The 17,613-nt window shown below is 39.0% G+C and overlaps 1 protein-coding gene across 2 annotated transcripts; it reads right to left on the bottom strand.

Annotated features, from left to right (window-relative positions):
* Nucleotides 1-661: 661 nt before the first annotated feature.
* Nucleotides 662-15,100, bottom strand: TFAP2C (transcription factor AP-2 gamma). 2 transcript variants are annotated; one of them, XM_040437186.1, is made up of 7 exons: nt 14,999-15,100; nt 10,145-10,624; nt 9,485-9,536; nt 7,456-7,660; nt 5,043-5,161; nt 4,063-4,204; nt 662-2,181 (listed from the first exon to the last, which is right to left on the bottom strand). In XM_040437186.1, exons 1-7 carry the CDS (start codon nt 15,026-15,028, stop codon nt 1,896-1,898), a joined length of 1,314 nt encoding a protein of 437 aa, XP_040293120.1. In that variant the 5' UTR covers nt 15,029-15,100; the 3' UTR covers nt 662-1,895. The 2 variants fall into 2 exon arrangements, with proteins under 2 accessions (XP_040293120.1, XP_040293119.1); XM_040437185.1 differs by lacking the exon at nt 14,999-15,100 and adding an exon at nt 11,769-11,927 and having other exon boundaries at nt 663-2,181.
* Nucleotides 15,101-17,613: the final 2,513 nt, after the last annotated feature.

The raw sequence follows: 17,613 nt of genomic DNA on the forward strand, positions 1-17,613 counted from the left end.
TAGTGACTGAATTACAGCATCAAACATTCCACTAATTAATGTAATACTCTTCTGTATATTGGCCCATCAAGAGAAAAATACAACCGTCATACTGTCATCCTAAATTCTACATCTACTATTATACTAGCAATAAAATCTATATAAAATTCTCTTGTTGGCCGCTACAGAAGGACAAGATTTTGTCTTTAATTTTCAATGGCATGTTACTGCTGAAATTAAAAAGGCGGAATGTTTTCCTATTAACATACTATTAAAAAAAATAAAAAATTCTGCAAAGTGTACAGAACATGAGATTTTTGTAATCTCATACACTTGCTGGTACTTTTTTCAGAGCGGAAAAAAACACGTATTCTGCAATGTGTGCAGGTTGCCTAAAGCAAGAGGCAGATTTTTATTTTTAGGTGCACAATAGGCACCTATTCCAGTCAGCTGTAACTGCCACTGTAGGAAAATTGTCATGGCTGCAAACAGAAAAAGTCTATGGAGAATACTCAAACATTATATATATATATATATATATATATCACACACACACACACACAAAATGACAAACCTCCATTAGAACTTTTTTTTGGTGAAAAATTCTATTAGAAAACAGAATAGTAAAAAAAAAAAAAAAATTGAGAAAAAAATTCTATTGCCTATTTACATGGTAAATACAACAGAATCTAAATTCTCAGGATTTTATTATAGGCTTTTAATATACAACAGTTTAATAATGTAAGATTTACAAATATGTAAAAGGTATTGAACACAACGCAACATGGCACTCACCTCTTATCGGGAAAAAAAAAAAAAAAAAAAGTAACTTTCCCTCCCACACAGTTTCACACAATGCTTTTGCAAGGCACCTTTAGCGCCACACTGTTAAATATCCTAATTTAGACCTGTTGTACGATGACAAAAAAAAAAAAAAAAAAAAAAAGTATCAACCATCCCATTACCTCAGTGGTATAAAGTTTCACCATTATGTACAAGCCCCTTAAATTACATATAAATAATTATGTACAGTAAGAAAAAAATTTGAACACACCCTCAAGCCACAATGCCCACCTCTGGACTACTCCTTGCAATGCACTGCTGCCCTAATGGAACTAAATCTACACAGAATTCAATAGCAGACTTAAACTTCATTTATTTTATTTCGCTTGTGGCTCCTAAAGACCACTATACTAAAATAAAAAAAGTAAAAATCTGTAAATGATTCTGTGAAGTTCCAGAAATTTTTTGAATCTGATATAAAAAAAAAAACTTTTTTTATATATATTAAAATAGGGCTAAGAGGATGACTAGGGCTTTTAACATTTTTAACTACAGTAGGTAGTTAGCAAAGAGGTTCATGAATTTACATAAAACATTTAATTTGTACTGTTTTATGAGGATCTGCATCTAATCCTTTATATAAAACTAAAAATACGAAAAAAAAAAATTTTTACAAAAAAAGGAGTCACATTTAAAATAAGTTGGAGCTGGATTAAATTGAAATGTGCTACAATTGGCTGCAGTCACACATAAAAGTACATGCATACAGGCCAAATCTTAAGTCCAGATTTTCTCTGATGTCTACAACCTCTGTTGAACAGTTTATTTCATATTTAGGGGAAGGGGGGTAAAAGTAATCCCTGATAAGATCCAGTTGTTCTCAATGAAATGTGTGACAGAGGTGAAGAGGCTGAAGTCGAGTGCAAAAGGATTTTCCAGAAAAAAAAATTAAATTCTGGTGCTTATGTTCAAAGTTCCCTCGCAAAATATCACCTTCCCATAATATTTTAAAGGGTCTCCAAGCCACCAGTCTGATCAGGAGTCCTTTAGAAATGGAGACCAAGAGGAAAGTTATAGGTCCCAGCCTTATATGTTCCTCTAGTCAAACAATGAAAGTTGTCCACAGTACATCCTCATTTCCGGTGCTTGTCCATCTTGTCTAGACCTTTGTTGCTTTCTCCAGGACTCTGGTCTCCTGCGTTCATGTACATTTTGTCTGCAATCTTTAACGCCTCATTTAGGTAGTTTTGTACAGAGGTCATAGCAGCACAAATTGCAGCACTACCAAACCCATGTGTTATGAGGCTGAAGTGAGCTAAACAACTTTGGATTCCAGGTTCCAAAATGGGATTTGGTCTTGCGTTACCCAATGGCGTCCTGTCCTGGGTGAGAAGGTCTGTGAATTCTTTGCAGATTTGCCTAGAAAAAAAATTAAATACATACAAAATATTAAAATTAGATAGCGACTCATAACATCCTTTAGGCAAACTCTAGAAGTTCCGCAAATTCAGTAAAAGTCCACCTATGACTGCGTCACATTTTGGGAATTTGTTTTTAAAATTTAAGGATTTTTGTTTTATCTTTTTCCTCAAAATTTTAAGACTACTGAAATACATATTTTGTTTTTCATCTGAACTCAAATATTAATATATCATTTTTAAAAAGGAAATTTTTTTGAGTTCTACACCACATGGAATTTCGGTGCAGTGAATTTGGAGACATCTAATGTGCATGTACTAACAAGATAAGAGACTTTGCAGCCTAAGGATTTCTACAGGCAAATTGTAGTCAGAAGATGGATTAACATTTTTTGCATTATATATAATGCTAAAAGTTTTATAGTTTTATAGTTGAGGTTGTAGACTTATTTCATCCCATCAATTGCATCTTATAAACAAAATCAGAGAAAGACCAATCTAAAAAGAAACACAACAAACCACAACCTGTAATCTATTTTGTAACCTAAACATTACTGCCAAAAAGCAAGCACTTCAAAGTAGAGGGAGTGGCCCACACACCAGTCAGTCATGTTTTCAATTGTTCGAGGGTCTCCCAAATGTTGTAATCTTAAACTTTTGCAATAAAACAAAATGTTTCCTATAGAAACAAATTGGGGCATAGATTATGGATTCATCCCTTTCAACAGCAGTCTATAGAGCTTCCTGTTACAATCATCGTTCTGTGGATGAGAAGTCACTTAGTCAGCATTGAGCTGTTTATTAACACCTGAAAAGTATTAACAGAGATCCACAAACGTCTTCAAGAATACTTGTTGAGATTTGTACACCTCATAAAACCTCACGTAACGATCTGTGAGTAACATTCTTCAATAAAAGACCATTTATAACTCAACAAAACAAGGGTCCTGAAAAGACCAGGAAGATTCCTTAAAAAATAAAAATCCCCAGAAGTATTTGCTTTGTAGAATTAAAATACTGTATAGACCCAGGGAGCAAACCGAAGCTCAAAAATAAACTCAAAACGAGACAACAAATTCATTAGGTCCTGACCACAAGAGAACAAAAAAAAAAAAGGATTCAATAACCCAGAATGGCATGGAAAAATTACATCAGCTCCTGGAAACTTTTAGCCTTTTTTGGGACACTTCAAGTCCATTGTGAAATACCAAACTGAACTAAGGTAGAAAACTTTGAAGGCTCTAAACAAATCAATGAGCTCTCAGGGACCATTATGCAGAACCCCGCTTTGAGGGGTCACTATACAGTGTCCAACAATGGACCCACCTCCTCTTCTAAATCTTAAAATTACTAAAACTAAAAGAAGTTATTATTTAACAGAGGCCCAACAATCTAAATCATTGGTTTCAACCCATGGGAAATATCAAATGGTCATACACCCCCTTTTTATTTTTTTAGGCAAACTAGACATTTTTATATTAAACATTAATTGAGCCAATTGGTCAATTCCCACACAATATGAATATTTGTATAGGTGAAATATGAAGTTCATCTCTTTCAGTCTAAGATTTGCAATTCATGCATGGGACCAAAAATTGACTAATAGTATTGGAATAGCCCAGCTGAACGTTTATCAAGCCTGGTAGGAACTGGGAGAGAGAAGGAGGGCAGGGTAATGGAGAAATAAACCTGAAAGACTTCTTGGAAAGTGATGGGGAGGAGTCAAAAATTCAGCAAATCCTGAGCATTAGGGTGCCAGACTAACAGAAACTGAAAGTTGATGGGAAATCCTCCCTTTATTTTTTATTTTATTTTATTGGCTGTTATAACTGGACAGTAGTGACCCCATCTATGTCAAATGGGCCCCGGGTTGATTACTTACTTTGCCGCAAGCAGCATGTTTTTGCGATTTGCCATCTCGTTGCGTTCCATGTGCGGCCGGGTCAAGTATTCTGCCACTGCCTTGGAGGGGAATTCAGTTTCACAAACATAACCAAAGTCACGAGCAAGGTGTACGGCCTCACCTGCAAGGAGAAGATACAGATTAACATCATGGTCAATGACACAGGCCTCATGATGAGTTTGTACATATTGCATTGAGTTCCTTTGAGCTTTGGAGGCCAAATTTATAGCGAAGTAGTTTAATGCAATGGACACCATATCCTGGTGAATAGCTCATTAGGTGTGCAGGTTATACATCAACATCACAGTCCACAACAAGGCTAGCGCTTTAAAAAGGCCACAGAAGTTAGGCCTGGGTGATCTAGGAATGGATCTTTACAGTGTAAAGAGCACAACGCAACAAGAAAACTAATACAAATTTGCATTTGGCAATGCTCAGATCTGGTAAAAATAAATAAAGAGGGGTATGCAACAGTGGCAATTCATACCATCTCCTGCCATGTAATCCCAACTACAACCTGCTAACAAACTTAAAAGGGGTATTCCGGTTATATAAAGTTAATCCCTAGCCACAGGATAAGGGGATAACCATTAGATCTGTGGGGTTCCTACTACTGGGACCCCCCACTGATGAGAATGGAGGCCCCCCCCCCCTACCCTATAGAGCCCCTCAAATGAATGGAGTTATTGGTCAGGAATTCATGCAGCCACTCCATTCATTCCATGCTATGGGCGTTCTGGAGATCGAGGATCAGGGATAAATTTATATAACTGGAATACCCCCCTTTAAGCTCCTCCACCACCAAGAATGATTATATTTTCTCAACTGCCCTCATTGCTCAAAACTTTTAGTCAACTGTAACATGAAGTCACAAGCTCGTCTAGGTTTTAGCTCAAGTCATCACATTTCTGCCACTGAGGATTTTCAACCCTTAGTATGAACCATACAATGGCACCAACCTTCCACGAGGGACGTCAAAAGCGTCACATTAGCAGCTTTCCTTCTTCCAGCTGGCAGGTTGAGACCAATTTTTTCAAGTTTCTCTCGCAGCGACCTCCCTCCATTTTTAGATTTGGCTCTGATGAAAGAGACAGGACAGGCATTTAACATTTCAATGCCACCATCAAGGTGTTTTACCAACAAAACAGCTCCGACGAGGGCGTCACTCTGAAGAGACGGAGAACAAGACTTCACAAGAAAGTGCTGATGTCACGGGGCAGGATTCCCTCACAATGAATCTAAACTGTATCACACAATGGATTAGAGCGATTGAATTTCAGAAGAACGAGGCTCCCTGGAGACATCTGAGAACTTCTATGAGAATTCCCTTCCATATAGAGATATACGGGGAAATTTAATGCAAAAATTATTCTCTCCCACAAGTTCTTATTTCACCTTCTACAAATAATTAAGATTCGATTGATAGTGTAACATCAGCCACAGGAACAGATGTTTTTGCACTTTAAGTTACTAACCCCGTGCGCTCATTAATGCGCTCTATTTATAGACAGAAAGTAGCCATATGTTAATGTTACGCTTCTAGCCCCAGCCTCCCCTCTTCACATATACATTTCTAGAGCAACATGGAGTCACCGTCAGAACGCAGATTACACAAGCGGAGAGGGTTAATTAGGCAATTCGAACATTTCAAAATCCTTCTTCATAAATAAATTTTCAGAAGACAACTCTCATGAAATAAAATCAGGTCCGGTTTAAATTTGCCCCATGTGTTTTACAATACATATCTGAAATAAGCTTCAAATGTTAGTCTTATTTATTAGATTTATTGCCATTTCATTTGAATCCTTTTAGGAGTCCTTGCGATGCTGCCCCTAGTGGTCACATCAGGAAATCCATGCTCAAAAGAGCATAGCAGGTAAGCTTAGACAGGCTGTTTACACCTGCAACAGATTTATCGCTGAGGCTGGAGGAGAAATCTGGTTCAGGGATAGAGACTTCTGACTGCACTTTGAGAAAGTTTTTGGTGCATCTTCACCATCCACTTTCCACTAGCAGGTCAGAAAAAAAAAAAAGTGTGGAGTAAAATTGTACAAATTTGTGTCACAATTTACACAGATTTTTGACACAGGCACATTAGTAGAAGGGTTCCTTTAGTAGCCACTTCCTATTCTAACTAAATAAAAAAAGTGGTTTGTTTTATCATTTTCTTTATTATTGTAAAATAAACTAATTTTAATCCCAACATGGGCCTTTAAAGAGAATATGTAATCAGAAAATGACCTAATTGTTTAAAGGCACATTTTTATGTTAAACATGTTTTATTATAGTTTTTGTCCAAAAGGAAAAAAAATTTTTATATATTATTTTAACATAACACGATTCAAATAGGCTTTAAAGACACAAGCTACCGTACTTTGTAGTGTCTTGCCATTCAAGTAAAAAAAGAATAATCCTAAGGCCGAAACAGGTTTCTTTCTTACATTTGAATACAATTAGTTGATATTCAAATTAACAAAACTGACAGGGATGGATAGAAAATGTGGTTTAACGATTTCTTTTTCATCTCCTGCATTAGATTCTACGCAGTTCCCGTTAAAGGGTTTTACAACAAAGCTCGCCATTGTTCTAAGAAGAGTCACACCGGAAACTGCAGAAGGAAAGTTTTGTGGCACTACAACTGTTGATGATTCTCGACACCCCTCATTCCCTATCATTAAATAAAAAGCAGTTGGGCGAGTTTCAATGGCCGGGAGAGATTATGCACATTAACTATTTAAAGACCACTTAAGCATCCAGTCGCTCAACATCTGCTGCCAGATGACAAATCCCAACAGACCCCGAAGACAATTATGAGAAAAGGTTATGTCTGGATTGGAAGAAGGGTGCCATACAACGTCATGCATACCCCAGTGCCAATGTTTTAGGGTGTAGACTCTTAAAGGGATTTTTACTTTAAATAAGCTGAACACCTTTTGTATTTTGTTTTATGTGACCATATCTATACTTGCTTTGCCTCATATGATTCACAATAGAACCATTAAATATGGGATTTTGTCGGCGTTCTTCCCTCACGACAACTGTGGCACTATTAAAAGGAGAATTCTAACTTGTTATGCAGTCATGTCCACCACCAGTTACCAGAACAAAGACACAACATATGACGACCACCACAATGATTTGCTCCAGCCCTGAAGTATTATAAACTGCAGCGGTGACTTCTTGTGCATGCCCCACATAAGGGCATATCACCCAATTATTGTATACAGGAACCACGGCATTCTAGATTTCTTCTATCTATTGTAACTGACCTCATCAGAAGGCATGTATACCCAATTCTGTTAGAAGTACATACACACACACACACACACATCTAGAGCTACTGTAGGATATAGTGGATGTCAGAATATTTACCTTCTAAGTACTCCTCCAAGTAAGGATGCATTCAAGCACTCAGGGGGCGACAGCCGTCGCTGGACTTCTGCTACAGTGACTTTGTACTTGGAAGTAGAACTCAAGAGGGACAGTCTTCCCGGAACAGAGCAGAAGACCTCATTTGGATTAATGACGATTCCCATCAACGAGTCTTTCTGGTAGGACATATTTAGGGTGTTTTTACCTGTAGAGAAACATTCATACTTCATGATCCCTTAGGGTAGATTTCAGGCAGTGGACTTCATTGTTTGAAGACTCATGACATGTCAAGTAAAGGGGTCTGATCTTCCAAACCTTCTGCAATATAGCCCAAGGTATATCAGATCTAAAGACCATGAAGTGCTTTTGCCTTTAATCGTCAGTGGGTTTGAACCAGCTACTCAATTTGTACATTCTCCCCATGTTCATGTGAAGTTCCTAATTCTGATGCCCTGCTTAGCCCATTCTAAAAAAATAAAATAAAAATACAGGAAGGTAAACTTGCAGCCTCTAGAATTGGCCCAAGTGTCCTCCTTAGCTAGAGAAGACGGACTGAGTCCCATTGGCAACAAGGAGGAACCATCAGTTCACCTGGATCTAGATTCCTTATTTTTTCTAAATGGAAAGGGAAGTACTATTCTGTAAGAACAGTCCTTCAAGAACATTTGAACAAGCTGACAAAGGGTTGGGAGCCATTGCATCTTAATGGGAGTGTATAATGTGTATTGACATATATACAAGGGCGTGGAGGAACGCAAGCGCACGTGTTCTAAAAGCGCAGTCCATTTTACAATTCGTGAGCACTTCAGGTTTTAAGAGGCGACTCCAGAAGAGCACGGAGAGGTTTACAGGAGAATTAGCAACACAAAAGACTTAAGTCAATACCGAGCACTGTACATGACATGCATCTCAAAAGACCAGTGTAGAACAAGGATTTCATGGAGCATTCATTTATAGAGCAATGGGGTGGGAGGAGTTTGGGCTTTTTTTTTTTTTGGGGGGGGGGGGGGGGTTAATCTAAAGAAAACAGAATAATACAATGCAGTGCTTGGAGTCAGTTCTTTTTTGCATGCCCTAAATAATAATTTAAAAAAAATCTATTTCTACTTACTATTGACATAGAATCCAAATATTATAAACCATTATAAGCATTCTATTTTTTTAACCAGTTAAGGGGGGAAAAAAAAATAAAAAATCTGAAAGTATCCTTGTTTACAACCTCAGCAACAAGGGGGGGGGGGGGGGGGGGGGGGGGAGGAGGTAAAAAAAACAAATATAAGACTACACAATTCAGATTCCAGCTCTATGCCCAACCAGCATGAATACTCCAGCAATTAACGCTCTCCAAAAGCAAGCATGAACAGAGAGCAAGCGAGGTATAATGCCAACACTGTCAAGCGTTTGCTATGATGTTTAGGTTCTCTATGACAGATCAATCTGCACAACAGTTCAAGCATTCCTAATAGATTCAATTTAATAAAGATCCATATCACAGCTTCTGTGCACCAGTTTTTTTTTGTTTTTTTAAAGCCAGCTTTAAAAATAAAAATCTGCAAAAAATATTTTACTGAAATTTACAAAATAAAAAATTAGGGGAAAAGTAAACTTTTTAATGAATTTATGTTAATGTTTGTGATCTCAAAACCTCATCATCCCACATAAAAAGTAAATATTTTTCACATGACAATCTTTGTAATCAGGATAGTTTATAGAATAAACCGTTCTGTTTTCACTCAATTTGCAAGGGTTAACGAATATTGGATGCACTATGATTTGAGGGAGGAAAAAAAAAAAAAAAAAAAAAAGTTGCCTGAAAACAAGTACAGAAAGAAAAAAAAAAAATAGCTTAATGCTAATTTTTTTTAATTCACCCCATCTGTTAATTAAGGAAAAAATAAATAAAATAGATGTTTGTCAAAAAAATGCAAAAAATTAACTCATGAACAGGAGACAGACAAACCATGACACTGGCTTGGAGAACATTATAGTCATTCCACATTTACAGAGAAAAGAAAAAAGTTTAACAAACCTTTTTTAATGACTGTCTGGTCATGCATGATTAAGCTCTGTTCTTCTAAACTCTGTATGGGGAAGGGGAAGAGGAGAGCTTTAGCACAAATGTATTTTATTTCATTTATTTTTCTCGTTTTTCACTTTTTATTCTAAAGTTAAAAAAAAAAATTAACCTACAAAATTAATTTAAAAAAAATAATTTCAAGTTTCAAGTCATAACTTTACACGAGGTCAAGTTACTAGGGTTAAAAAAAAACAAATAAAAAAACAAAAACAAAGCATGAAGCATTTTTGCACTTGTCATTAAGACAAATTTTATAAATCTCGTCAATTTCAGCAAAAATAAAATAAAATGCATAACCGAAGGGCAGTTATGGAGGGATGTACACTTATGTTTTAGACTAAGCATTTAACAGGGAAATCAAATGTGGACCCCATCACAGAGATACCCTCAAACATAAAGCATGGAAACCATAGCAGTAACTATGGGTTCAAAAATATCAACGTGCTACTGACGTCAGACTGGCAGCTCTATGCAAACAGAGCTTGGAAAATGTATTCTAAAATTGTGAATCCAGCCCTGACGAGTTAGGTTTTCTATTCTCTTATGCCAAGAAGGATCTCTAGGAGAACCCTAGCCTTGCCATAATTAGGATATTATAAGAAGGGACATTACCGCAACATCCTCCATCTGCTGGCCAATGTCTGGAAGACCAAGGTTATCTGCAAGGCTTGAGGAGTCTAGACCATGTCCATGTCCATGTCCATGCTGCAGAAGAATATCGGGTCTTCTTTGGAAATCCCTTCCCAACCTTCCTGAGCTGGGATCCAGAGACTGGATGTGATGAACCAAGCCTGGTCTGCTGTGGTGGGAAATTCCACTGTGCTCTTGGTTCTGACGACTCTGCCATGGCTGCTGTTGACTGGGAGGAGGGTGAGAAGTGTGGATGGAGTTGAGGGAGAAGGGGTCTCCAAGGTGGGAGTAAGGGTCAGACTGGGAATACGGCAGAGGCTGATATGGAGGTGGAAAATACGGTGGTTGAAAGTCAGAGGACCCTGAATGAGAAAGTTGGGGAGCTGGGCTGTACAAGTGCTGGCTGACTGATGACAGATGGGGTAACCTTGGATTACCATTGCTGCCTCCATCATGCCTGTCCTGCAGAACAAAACAAACATACAGAAAATTAGTGCTACATCCACCTCATGATCACAATTGGTTTTGTTTTCTTTTTCAAAAAAGTTTCATGTGTAACTGAATGCATTGTAGTTCTCAGCTTTAATGGTCGGTCAATATTTGTTTAGAATAAATGAACGTCTAGAGGTCACCTTTTTAACATGTCTACAAGGATATTTGTATATGCTACTATCATTTTACAATATAGGTTTTCATTACACAATGCTTTTTTTTTTTATTGTTTTCATTTTTAACGGTCGGTGAACTCTTCTGGTAGGAGAAGATGACATTACAGTTCTACACCATATAGAAGGTGGACCTTCTCACACAGGAGCAGCAAGGTTGATAAGTAGGTTTAGCTCTTGTCTTAGCAGATTACAACTTCACGCATTAAAATAACAGGGCAAACTAATCAGCAGAGAAAAGAGCCCCAACCGGCTTCTCCGTGACCCGTCCTCCCTGCTAAATACCTCCTATTGATTTCAAGTGACTGAATCTAATCAACAGGAGCCACAACAACCGCAGCCTACAGACCATGACCAATGGAGAAAAATGAAGGACTGACCAAGAGGAAGGAGGGGGTAAGCCAAAGAATCAGTTGACTCATGATCCCAGATCGATCACAAAACTGTAGGTAAAATATTACAATAGGCACTATAGGAATATTACATCAGAAAAGAATTGAAATTTTTTTTTTTATTAAGAACACAAATGATCACTAAGCAACAAACAGACAATCCAGACATTAAACCTTGACCTAAATACTCCATAGAGAAACTTCTAACCCAAACCTCTTCCCAGGACTTGTACAGATAAAACGCTCGTCTCTGGCGCCCACTAGCGGCCAACACAGACACTGCACTAAAGGTTAATAAAAAGCAGTAAAGTCTCCACATGGAGAGAAGTGATAATGAATCCCACGAGATAATATAATAGTACACAATATATAATGAACAAGCAGGGGGTGCAAAAATTATCCCAAAAAAACAAAACAAAAATGTATGATGCACTCATAGATCATGCAGGGTCTATAAGCAGAAGGAAATGCAATAATATATATATTTTTTTTATTACATACACACTACACTATGGAAGCCACACATATGTAGCAGAGCCGGGTGCTCACCTCACACTCCTCCTCATACTTGACATTATCTGCCAGTTTCCACAGCATGCTGGCGCCCCTCAGTCAGTATCCACACAAGGTCCAGAATATCCCAGGCTCGGCGCTGTATTCCCAGGTGGCCGCAGTTAGGTATCAGGCATGGAAGCTCCTTCACCACTGAGTCTTTCCCTCTATCTCCCTGCCCTCCCTTAATGCTCCTATTATGGGAACTCCTCCCCAGGGAGGAGGCGGGACCTTAGGAACGTAGGGGGATCAGCGGGACCAATCCCAGACGCCGGGCCGCTCAGACCCCGCCCACCTGGGTATTCCTTCTCTTCCCCCCAGCCAGAGACTCCGCTCAGTGGCTTCACAATCCCAACATTGTCAGCTCTGCTTCATCCACAAGCATCAGCCTCAGTGTTTTCTTTCACATTCTCTTATCTAAACATTTACAGGCGGCGATGACTGAGCCCAGCAGGGAAAATATATATATACTACAGGGACCATTAGTGCAAAAAAATATATAAATACAAAAAAAATAAACTTTTAATATAATATATATATATATATATATATATATATATATATATACAAAAATCTTAAATTATGTAACAATGCATTCTAAATATATATTTCAAATATCCAATATATGTTTTCATCTTTTTAGTGTGTGTGAGAATATATATATATATATATATATTATATATATATATACACACATACATACACATACATATATATACACACATACATACACATACATATATATACACACATACATACACATACATATATATACACACACACACACACACTAAAAAGATGAACATATATTGGATATTTGTGATATATATTTAGAATGCATTGTTACATAATTTAAGATCTATCTATCTATAGAGAGAGAAAGCAGGAATGCACTCCAAATAGTGATGAAAGCAAAAAGTTTTATTCACCCATAATGTGGCAAATCTTGTGACGTTTCAGCAAGATTTGCCACATTATGGGTGAATAAAACTTTTTGCTTTCATCACTATTTGGAGTGCATTCCTGCTTTCTCTACGTATATTATTGGGGATTGCCGTTACCCCATCCTGGACCCTGCACCCACACCTTGGCTGGTGCTCCCGTTGGACATATATATATATATATATATATATATACACACACACATAAAAATCCTAAGTTATGTAACAATGCATTTTATATATATATATATATATATATATATATATATATATATATATATATATATATATATAAATATCCAATATCTGTTTTCAATATATATAATTTAAATTTTTTATTTTTATAGACCCTATTTATTTTTTATATGAACTAAAATTTGTAAGTTTTAAGTTAAAACAATTTACTTATGTTATGAAGCATTTTATGAGAAAACCGTGCAGGACTCCGAGCTGGTCCTGCTGTGCCCACCTCAGCCTCTTGGCATGGGTAGATGGGTGTGGATGTTGGGGTTGACACAGATCATAAGCAGGAGTGGGAAAGAAAAATACTTAAAAAGTGTCCGTTAACACTTGACAAGTTCCCACTGTATTTCTAGCCTTAGGGAGAATGTGATAAGCTGGTATCCTCTGCCAGGCTCTTACACTTGGGCAGTGCCCGCCAGAGGACCCGGAGACTTCAGCTCTAAAGATGGCAAAAAAAAAAAAATCAGGCGGCATTTTCAGAATCCCTAAATACGTCCACAAGCATTACTGTCACCGTCTATTATAGAATAGTATTATATGTGGGAAACCAAGGCATTGCGCCCATTCTGCCTGCGCCATCCTGAACGGTGCGACTTTTCACAGTGAAGCCAGGACAAGCGCCAAGATTCTCCTCCACCGGCTTTTACAGTGCGCTGGGTTGGATTAGAGACTTCTTATAATTATTATTACACTTTAACTTTCGACGAATTCTGTCGCACTTGGATAATGGGATCTTTTACCCTGAAATATTGTGATATGAAAAATGGAAAGGCAGCGATTTTCACTGGACCAGCAGAAATAATGGTGCTGCCACTTAGAAATAGGATGGCAAATAATAATATTATTTATATATATATATATATATATATATATATATATATATATATACACACACATTCTTATTTAGCCAGTACACAATAGTGGGGGTTGTTGTCCATCCTATAACCCTATACAATCCCTGCTCAGGTGCAGAGCCCAGCACAGGTTTAGTAATCAGTAGTTAATCTTCATTAGCATTTCTGGTGGGGCTGAGGCTGAAGATGATGAGGATGATGAGGGCTAAATTCCCCAGTACAGCATGCCTTTGAAATGCAGGTAGGAAAAGATCTCAGAACACCGGCGCCATACTGGAGCTGAGAGGCTGGGGTGCCTGCTGTACCCCCAACTAGTGGACTACTACCACCTTCATCGTGTGTGCATGATTGGCGGAGTTGTTACTTAGGTGGATAACAGCTACATGCAAGGAGCAGAGGATTTCTTATTATTTCTTGGTCATTCATTATATTGTATTTTCGCTGGTTTTATTACCTTTAGATTTATATACATTTTACCTGCAGAAATAATATTTGCATTGACCTGAAATACCCGTTTGTAGCTTCTTCTTCTATACAGATTATACCTTACAAGTTTGAAACACAATAAAATCGTGGTCCATTAAACCGTCAGAAGCCGGGGACGTCTCTAAAACATCCTGAAGTTTGGATTTTATTAAATTTTTCTTCCCAATTGGGGTATTTATTGCTTGGTTGGTCATTTGCGACTTTTTCTTTTTTATATTATTATTTTTTCTTTTTTTTTATAAAATGAGATTAATTAATGAAGAAGAGCTTCCCCCAGTCTATTCTCTGATACCCCCCATGATAAAGGTCATTGCCCCTCAATGAGGAGTCCATCTGAGGATCAGGGGGAGGACAGATTGCCGCAGACATGTCCGGTCAGGAGAAAGTCCTCAGCTCTTCCCCACCGGCTTTATTTATTTAACTTTATTTTAAGAACTTTTTAAAATCGAATTTCTTACATGAATGATCGTTTTATTCAGTTGCTTTGGCTAATCTGGAATAGAAGTATGGGAGGTCAGCGATGCCTCATACCTCCCCTCCTTTCAGTCTCAGTAGAGACCCCCAGTTTTAGGGGTTCCAGAAAGAGAAAGGGGAGAAGACTTTGATATAAGGAGTGACTCTCCTTGCAGGCGTCTTCCTCCTGGGGGTGCCTGATGTGAGATCGTACAGTAGAGTCAGAAAAGGAGATAAAAGTGCCACTTACCTGCCATTCCGACCTCCCCAGCAGAGACATCACTCCTGGGGTTTGGGGATATAGAAGCAGTAACACTTGCAAACTTGAATGTTACCTGTAGTCATCCAGCACCTAGAGACTATGTCCCGGCTGCGCATGCGCACTGGCTGCTGCCACCCAGCCAAAAACTCACCTTACAGAGCATCTTCCAGCCCCCTCACCCTGCCCCTCCTCCCCCTTATATGCACTATCACCTCTCCCCCTCATGTTCGGTGCTATAGGTGTGTGACTCCATCTCACAGGGACTGAGATCCTGGCTGTGGGGGCAGATTTACCTGCGGTTCTACAAAAGTCCCTTTTAAAAAACAAAACTTTTTCAAAAATATTTTTTGATGATGATGATGTAAACCTCTTCCAGTCTCAATCGTAGATCTAGTGGTCGCTCATTTTCCGAGAGGGGGTCTTTGTATGGAATGGGTGTGATACATCAGTGTATCTAAGCCTGCCATGTGTGATACTGTCTGCTTAGCTGCTATACCTCAGTTTATCTATAGCCTATCTATTAGGAGAGCTTCTGTATCTAAGCCTGCCAGGTGTGATACTGTTAACAGAGCAGCTGTATCTGAGTATGATGTGTGATACTGTCTGCTGAGCTTCTGTATCTAAGCCTGCCATGTGTGATACTGTTAACAGAGCAGCTGTATCTGAGTATGATGTGTGATACTGTCTGCTGAGCTTCTGTATCTAAGCCTGTCATATGTGATACTGTTAACAGAGCAGCTGTATCTAAGTATGATGTGTGATACTGTCTGCTGAGCTTATGTATCTAAGCCTGCCATGTGTGATACTGTTAACAGAGCAGCTGTATCTAAGTCTAGCATGTATGATACTGTCTGCTGAGCTGCTGTATCTAAGTTTATGATGTGTGAAACTGTCTGCTGACCTGCTGTATCTAAGCTTATCAGCGTATAGTGATACTGTCCCTACACAGATGAATTGTGTCTGGTGTTGTTTTACAGTAAAGAAAAAACACCATAGACACTACTTTGATTTTTTTCCATACCACATGCGGTTTTAATGGTGTTTTTAACACAGGTTTTTTTTTTTTTTTTTTTGCATTTTTCTCCCATAGAAGAGATGTCAAAACTCCAGAAAAAACTGCAAAAGCTTCAGGATGCAGAGTTTTAAAAAAAAATGCCAGAGGCCCTAAGGACATTACCTATTTAATAAAAACGGCATAGACTTAAAGTAAAAATCTGGAGGTGGTGTTTTTATTTTTTTCTTACCACAAAAAAATGTACAGGTGCAAAAAAAAAAAAAAAGGCACTAAAACCGGAGAAAAATTTCTGAAAATTGCTGTTAAAAAGCTGTGTGAACCCATCTTGTCAGACAGCTTCTCCCATGTGATACTGTTGAGCCAAAAACCTTAGATAAGTCTCAGCTCTTCCTTCCGCCCCCTCCTCATATACATGCTCACATGGCTCAAACAAGGCTGCACCTTATCTCCTGTGGGAAGAAAGGATCAGGCATGTTGAAACCCAACTGCCTGATCCATCTTTCCTCCGACATCTGCCGTTTGGACTTTATATACATTCGGGCTCATGCACACGACCGTGTGCTGCCCGTGGTCGTATTGTGGCCCGCATACGGCGCACCGGCCGGGTGCATCACGGATCGCGGACCCATTCACTTCAATGGGTCCGCAATCCGGGAGATGCGGAACGGAGGCACGGATCGGAACCCCACAGAGGCACTACGGAGTGCTTCCGTGGTGTTTCTGGCCTGTGCCTCCGCACCGCAAAAAAAAGTAGCGCATGCACTACTTTTTTGCGGTGCGGACCGTCGGATGCGGATCGCGGACCCCATTCAAGTGAACGGGTCCGTGATCAGCATGCGTCTGCTCCACGGTCTGTGCCCATGCATTGTGGACTGCAGCACGGGCACGGAAACCCTTAAGTCCGTGGGCATGAGCCCTTAGATGGATGTCTAGGGCTTCAGGACGGCAACTTTTATAATGATGGTCAATGGTGTCGCACTGCGAGATGTGACCTATCGCGTCGCAGTCGCAGCAGGTCGCAGTGCGACACTATTGACTATCATTCTAAAAAATGTTGTGCCATGTGAATGTTGCTCAACACACGTCACAATGTAGTTGTACCTTTTTTGCCATGTAGCCCTGGCCTAATTCCTCCCCTATATTCTATAGTCTCCCCGTGCCCACATGCAGGTGCGGGATTGTTTACCGCCTGGTTGGCAGGTTGCTGTGTAGTTAATGTCATTTGTCACTCGTGATCTGTCTCTCGCACACATCTCCCTTAGTTATCCTATGTCAATACGGCAGGCGGGGAGTCTGATGCTTCACCATGGATATAAAGAAACATGCCAGAGCATTCCAATAATCCAGCATCATGGCGGAATATCAGGCTAGGAAATATCCATTCAGAAGACACGTTTCAGGTGGTTCAGCGCTGGATGACCCTGTCCTGCTCTGGACTACGGAGGAGGGGAAAAGGGCTACAGAGCACCATTGTGTGACCCAGCCGGCAGTTCTTTGATGACTGTTTTGGGCCATATAGTAACATTTTGGGAGAATTGGGTTTAGGGCTCATTCACAAGATCGCGTGTGCCCCGTGCTACAAATTGTG

This window comes from Bufo bufo, chromosome 6, assembly GCF_905171765.1.
Source record: "Bufo bufo chromosome 6, aBufBuf1.1, whole genome shotgun sequence".
NCBI classification, from domain to species: domain Eukaryota; kingdom Metazoa; phylum Chordata; class Amphibia; order Anura; family Bufonidae; genus Bufo; species Bufo bufo.